The sequence below is a fragment of the Microtus ochrogaster genome, chromosome 10 (genome assembly GCF_000317375.1).
Source record: "Microtus ochrogaster isolate Prairie Vole_2 chromosome 10, MicOch1.0, whole genome shotgun sequence".
In the NCBI taxonomy this organism is placed as follows: Eukaryota; Metazoa; Chordata; class Mammalia; order Rodentia; family Cricetidae; genus Microtus; species Microtus ochrogaster.
Window position 1 is genome coordinate 70,558,042 of NC_022016.1, and position 6,950 is coordinate 70,564,991.

The 6,950-nt window shown below is 37.6% G+C and overlaps 1 protein-coding gene across 8 annotated transcripts in view; it reads left to right on the top strand.

Moving 5' to 3' along the window:
• The window catches only part of Mier1 (MIER1 transcriptional regulator), a 51,897-nt gene extending 45,214 nt beyond the window's left edge, over window positions 1–6,683 (top strand). For all 8 annotated transcript variants that reach the window (XM_026782116.1, XM_026782111.1, XM_026782112.1 and 5 more), the window contains 2 exons: window positions 2,326–2,465; window positions 3,292–6,683. In XM_026782116.1, the coding sequence (XP_026637917.1) occupies window positions 2,326–2,465; window positions 3,292–3,620 (469 nt within the window). In that variant the 3' untranslated portion in view covers window positions 3,621–6,683. The remainder of the gene's footprint in view (window positions 1–2,325; window positions 2,466–3,291) is intronic.
• Window positions 6,684–6,950: the final 267 nt, after the last annotated feature.

Below are 6,950 nucleotides of genomic sequence, written 5' to 3' on the forward strand. Positions count from 1 at the left end.
ACTAGCTCTTGTAGACCAGGCTGGCCTCGAACTCACAGAGATCTGCCTGCCTCTGCCTCCCGAGTGCTGGGATTAAAGGCGTGCACCACCACCACCCAGCTGGGATTTACTTTTATTCCTTTGTGCTTCTTTGAACTTTGCCTGTCTGCCTAATCTTTCATTCTTTTTTTTTTTTTTTTTTTTAAAAAGGCATTTTCTTTACAGGGGTATCATACCTTCTATAAAAAGCAGTGACCAGCTGGGTGTAGTATCTCTCACCTGTAATCTCAGCATTCAGGAAGCTAAGATGGGAGGCTATCCATGAGTTTGAATCTAGTCTGCTGTGCAGTTTCAGGCCAGCTGAGGCTGCATAGCAAGTCACTAGCTTTCAAAATGAATGATAAAAATTGAAAAGAACTGTGAGAAATATTTCTGACCTCCTTGCATTTTCTACTAATGGTTCTATCTTAAGTGGTTGTATAAAACATATGTATTTCCTTAAAGCAGTGATTTCTCAACCTTCCTAATGCTGGGACCTTTTAATATAGTTCCTCATGTTGTGGTGATCACAACCATAAAAATATTTTCATTGCTACTTCATAACTGTAACTTTGCTACTGTTAGGAATCGTTATATAAATATCCGTGTTTTCCAATGATCTTAAGACAATCCTAATTTATGAAAGGGTTGTTCAACAACCCCCCAGGGGTTGTAGCCCACAGGTTGAGAACCACTGCCTTAAACACTGAATTTTCTTTCTTCTACCTTGTCTTTAGGTACATGTTAGACTAAGTGCATCATTTAAGAGGCCTTATGTTTCCTGTTTTGTTACTTTCCATTGTTCCCCTTCCTGCCCACAGCCTCTTAGAGCTCCACTACCGGGGACCCTAGTTACCACCTGGAGGGATTGAGAGCCACATTTCAAATAGGAGATATTGCTAATCTGAATAGTACTTAAAAATCCAGTTAACCTGAACTCCAGCAATTTTCTGATTTGTCTACCTGACTTCCTTTCTAAGATTTTCGGATTTCATTAATATAAAATAAATATGGTGGTTATTATTTTTTATAGTATCATTGCCATATTCAAAAATTGAAGGTTTTTGAATTTGATGTCTTTTCATTTAGCTTTCTTTTGAATGGCTTTTTAACATCCTCCAGTGTTGATTCCCACTAAACTTTGTTTCTAATAATCCCTTCTCCTGCAGTGTCTATTCTTTTGCTGTAGCCTCTAAAGTCCCTTTTGTAGTCATCTTCCCTGTTTCTATTCATGTATGCTTCAGATTGGCTTTTCAGTTGTTTTCTAATGACAGTGTAGAGCATAGAGCAATAAGATTCTAAAAGCCATTACATTTATAATGTCAAGAATTTTACGTTGATTGTTGTCTGGTCACAGTATGTTTCTGTGATACATACTTGTTTTGTGTTTGCAACAAAGGACAACCTCAGGTTTTGTTCTTTAGGAAGTACCCAAGTTTTTTTAGGGCAGGGTCTTTTCTTGGAATTCAATACTTACCATGACTGTCTGACTTGGTAGTGATCTGCAGGGATCCAGCATCTCTGCTGCCCAGTCCTGGAATTACAGGTGTATGATCGTGTTTCAGTTGGACTTTACAGAAACAGCAGCCAACCCACAGACCACACACAGTCTGCCAGTTTCATGCTTAATACAATAACCTGGGATTTATCTGCATTTCATTATAAAATAACTACCCTCAGACAAGTATTTAGCCCAGATCATCTAACCTCAGCCCAGTGTCAAGATCCTCAACTATAGTTCAGGAAGAAGTAATAAAGTTGTAAATAAGCCTGTCTAGCAAGATGCTGATACCAGCAAATATGTCCAGGGCTCAACCCATTATGGTACAAATCTGGCAGAAAGCTGAGCTATACAGTGGCTGGCATGGATCATCCTTTATGTTAGGTCTCAGTTGCACCTTCAGGGGTTGTCTTTAAGAATCTGAAAACCATTTAGAAACCAGTTCAGAAATCACCCTGTACCCCTGATGACATCATCCTCACCTCTTTGCTTACATGTACTCCAGCTTTAGTTAAGCCATGTTGAGCCCATCTCTGCTCATTTGAAAGCCTTAAACCAAAAAAAAAAAAAGAAATTCTTAAAGCTTGCCATGGACTTTACATTTCCTTAGCTTAGCACCTTCAAACACCTCCCTACAAATTCATAGCGAAAGAGCTTCCACAGTACAGTAGTAAGGCATTGTCATGAGAGTAAGTGACAGTCAGAACATGTGTTAACAGTGGAATGTATATTTAACTTCAGCTAATTTGAATCATCACCATTTTATTTAAGGAAATAATTGTTGTGTTATTTAACTTAATCTTAAGGGATTACATGGATCGTCTTTTGGATGAAAGTGAAAGTGCTGCTTCTAGCCGAGCACCATCTCCTCCCCCTACTGCCTCCAATAGTAGTAACAGCCAGTCGGAGAAAGAAGACGGCACTGTCAGCAATAGTAATCAGAATGGTAAGCAACTAAGAAGTATATTTAGGTCAAGGGAATTTGCTATAAACTCTAAAGGCTGCAGGTATAAACAGTGTGAAACATCAGCACACATACAACAAACATACACTGTAGGGTAATTGGAAAGAGTTATTAGTGACGTCATAAACTGAAATTCATGAAACGATCTACACAGGGACCATTGCTTTCAATAAATTTATGTTCAGTAGCATCTTCTTACCTGAATGGGATAATGCCTACGTGTAAGTAGTGCTTTAACTTTTAGACAAACTCAGGTACTTTCCATCAGAAACACTTAATTTTCAGGTAGTTTGGGAACTTGTAACATGAGCTGTTTCAAAACAAGAAGTAGGTAATAACATATTTTTTTCATTTTAGTGTATGTTGCTTTGTATGCATATATATCTGTGTACCATGTGTTTGAAACCTGAGGAGGCTGGGAGAGAGTGTTAGATCTCCTGAGATAGAGTTATAGGTGGTTGTGAACCTCCATGTGGATTCTGGGAACTGAACCCAGAATGAACTCTAATCATATCAAGCATTCTTGACTACTGAGCCATCTCTCCAGCCCTGTTATGCTTTTAATATACATCAGATTCTGGTCTTTGTCCTTAAAATCCGTTTAGTTCAACTTCACATCAGCTGTATAACATAGACTTGACTAAGGTGTAGCCTGTGAAGACTTGGTTGGCGTCCGCTGGTAAACAGTAAAGCCACACTTCACCATGAGTCTATTAACATCTGATGCCTTCTTTGTTCCTTGGTGAAGACACTCTTGTAGCAGCTATTTTAGACGAGTTGATGAGTTGATCTTTCTGTCCGGATGTAGGTGTGTCATCTAATGGACCAGGTGAAATACTAAACAAAGAAGAAATAAAAATTGAAGGCTTACATGCTAATGGACCAACAGGTGGAAATAAGAAACCACTTCATACAGATATGGACACTAATGGTTATGAAGCAGATAACCTGACCACTGACCCAAAACTTGCCCATATGACTGCAAGAAATGAAAATGATTTTGATGAAAAAAATGAGAGACCTGCCAAAAGGCGACGGATAAACAGCAATGGGAAGGAAAGTCCGGGTTCATCTGAGTTTTTCCAAGAAGCAGTTTTGCATGGAAAATTTGAGGAACATGAAAACACAAACGACTAAGCCCTAGGCCTTTCATACTTTGTTTGCAGTAAATTCTGGTGTGACTACAATTTTCAGGGTTGGTGGGTGACCTTTAGAAAGCTGATTTCCTTGAAGCAGTTGGTTAAATCTTGACATTTGAATTGAGTCCTAACTTTAAGAAATAGGATTCATAATTCCACCTTTTACAAGTTCTTTCACTTCACCTTTAAGGATATAAAACATTGGTAACTTTGAATGACCCAAAGACTTAACCTGTACCTTCTCACTTGAGATACTAATCATAAATTTGACTAAAAGTTAATTTTTTTTTCTTTTTTTTTTTTTTTTTGATGAGGAAGAATAGCGGGGAAAAAAATCAAGTTTGTGTTTCTGCTCAACACCAATATTTTGACTATCTAGAAATGTCTTTACAACAGACACTTTTCTCTCCATACAAATTGAACTAAGGAAACCCTCATGAATCCTGAAGGTTATGCTAGCATGATTTTTATATGTAGAAGTTTAAAAATAAACCAAGTCAGGTTTGTATTTGTAAAATTGTTGACATCAATGATGTCTTTCCATATTCTTATCTGGGCTTAAGAAATACATTCTGTATTTTTCCAGATTCTTTGTAGCCTTTGAAAGATTTTTACAGTACATATGTCTTGACTGAGCTGTCCTTTCTTAATACAAAAAGCTTGTATAATTTTCTTAACTTGTACAGTTGGTAAACTTTTATGAGAGGAACTGATATTCTGAGTCTGTCAGCTTTCATTTTATTTTGCTAAGATTTTTCTAATGAATTTTTAAGTGTGTGTAGTTAACAAGTCATGTTTCTTATCCAGGTGGTAAAAGCATTCATAAAGAATTATGAACATATTTTTTTTCAAACTTCTACTATGGACAAATAATTTGGGACTTCTGGAGTTCAGCATGATACTCAGATTGCAAGTTTGTTTGCATTTACTATAATTTTTAAGATTATTTTTAAGGAAAACAAAGACTGACTGTCAGTTTCAGTGCACAAATGCTCCGTGCTGAATAGAATCTGTGCAGTTACTCTCAGGCACTGTAGCACTGCCCACTGTTTTCATGGCGTCAGTAGAAAGGAAAGGTCCACTGATGAGATTGTCACTTCTGGCTACAGCTGTTGACAAGTAGCAATATTGATTTTTATGAGAAGATAATGGTTTTAAGAATTTTCAGACCTTTCCAGTTACAACCAGTTTGTCAGATTTGATACTGTTTTTCCAAAATGAAACAGATACAAAATAATGGTTGTTCTGTGTGATTTTTCTTTTAAAGGGATTATCTGTGTGCACTAACCTTGTAAGGATGGGTGCCATTTTATTCTTAGTATAAAATTCTTATGAAATGTAGTTTTATACAGCTGATAAACCAATCTATCTCTAAACTGTTTTTTGTCTTCTTTTTTTTTTTTTTTAAGTAAAAGATTATTAGCTACCTTTTGTCACACAGACACATTTCCAAATGCTGCTTCAGTTTGTTCCCAACCATCAGTTCAAGAGCCAATGCTTTTTAAAGACAGATCTGTGGTCCTTTTACCGACTCAGTTGTCTGATGCAGCTTGGGTAAAGGTTTGCACTGAGAATGACCGTCCAGGCCTCATCCCCCAGAGTGTTCTTATATTTGTTCAGACTGTTTCCCATCACCAGTGGGAACAACCTTTTCTTTCCCCCAGTCAGTATTGGAAGCCACTTTGACAACACATCATATAATATGCATTTGCTGTTTTTACATAAATATCCCAATAAATCAGTTTCTGATGGAAGTGCTGAGAATCATGAGGATTTTTTGTTTATTTGTTTTACCGAAAAAAATAATTTATCCAGAATGGCAGTAGGTCAGGTAGCTTTAGCAGACAGCCATGGCCCCTGTCTCCCTGCCCACCCCCACCCACCCATTTCTCTCTCTCTTTTCCCCTCCCTCTGTCCCTCCTTCTCCCCCTCTCTCTCTCCTTTCTCCCCTTTTTTAAGACAGAGTCCCAGTGTGTAGCTCAGGGTGACCTGGAACTTACAATCCTCCTACCTCAGCCCCCATATTGAGATTGGAGGTGTTTCCCACCACACCCAGAAAATAGAAATCTATTTCTAAAGCAGATTTTATTAAATGAGTCCAAGCCATCCTAGCTCTGTCACAGATGGTCTATAGGAATGTTTTAAAAGAACAGTGATGTGCTTCTCAATCATTGCAATATTGGAGGTGTCATGTCTACGTTTTTAAAGATCATCTGATATGCAAGTTTGTGGAGTTGTTGAAACTTGTTACAGGAACATTTTAAGGAAATTCTCAGGCATGGCAAATGTGCCAGATATATAAATGTTAATAAATCTTCCTTTTCTTTTTAAAGTATACATAATGAAAGACATTCCACTAATATGTGATGCTCAGCTTTTCCCAAATACTTTTTTGTGTTCTGTGTTTCTACAGGGATTTCACCCTTTGTTTGTCAATGCAGCCACTGTAACTTGAGAAGTCATTGCACTATGTAAACATCTTGACAATATCATGAATCTGGTTTGCTTAAGATTTAGTATATTTCATAACTCTTGGGCTCTTAGTTAAGATGAGAAAAGCCTTCATTATGGGCAGGGGGTGTCACTCAGTTGGTTGAACGCTTGCACCAGCATGCATGAAGCCTTGGGTTCCATCCCCAGTACCATATAAGCTGGGTGTGGTGGTGAATGTCTGTAACGCCAGCACTTGGGAGGTGGAGGCAAAAGAATTCAGATGTTCAGGGCTATCCTCAACTACTTAGTGAGTTTGAGGCCAGGCTGAGACACTCAAAAGGAAAAGTCTGTGTTGGTAGTTATTGAGGTCCTAGCAAAGCACTGTCGTTTTTATTTGGAATATATAATATTTTACGATGTATTCTCAATAAGGTTCAGAATCTGTAACTCAGTTCAGCAAAATCTGTTGAGCTTTAAAATGCATTTGAAGTAATATTTAAGTAGGCATTTAAAATTATGAATTAGATGTTTTTAAATTTCTGCATAATAATTTTGCACTGTAAAATATGTCCCTTCTCCCATTTCCTTCTGCCATTCTGATATGCTCATTAAAGTATTTTTGTAAGCATACTTGTGTGATGTGATGTAGATGTTTTGTTGAGTTTCATTGTGTCTTAATTTCGGCTTTTAGTCTCTATGGGTACTCACAGTACAGATGTGCACCACCCCTATTGCCTCCACGCCCATGCTCAGTGCTTTCTGCTTTGACTTACCTGACATTGGATGATTATTTTCTGCCTCTTCTTTAAACTTTTTTTTTATAGACAGGGTCTGTTTTTGTTTTGGAATGAGGGTCTATTATATAGCCATGGCTGCTGTCCTTGGAGATCTGCCT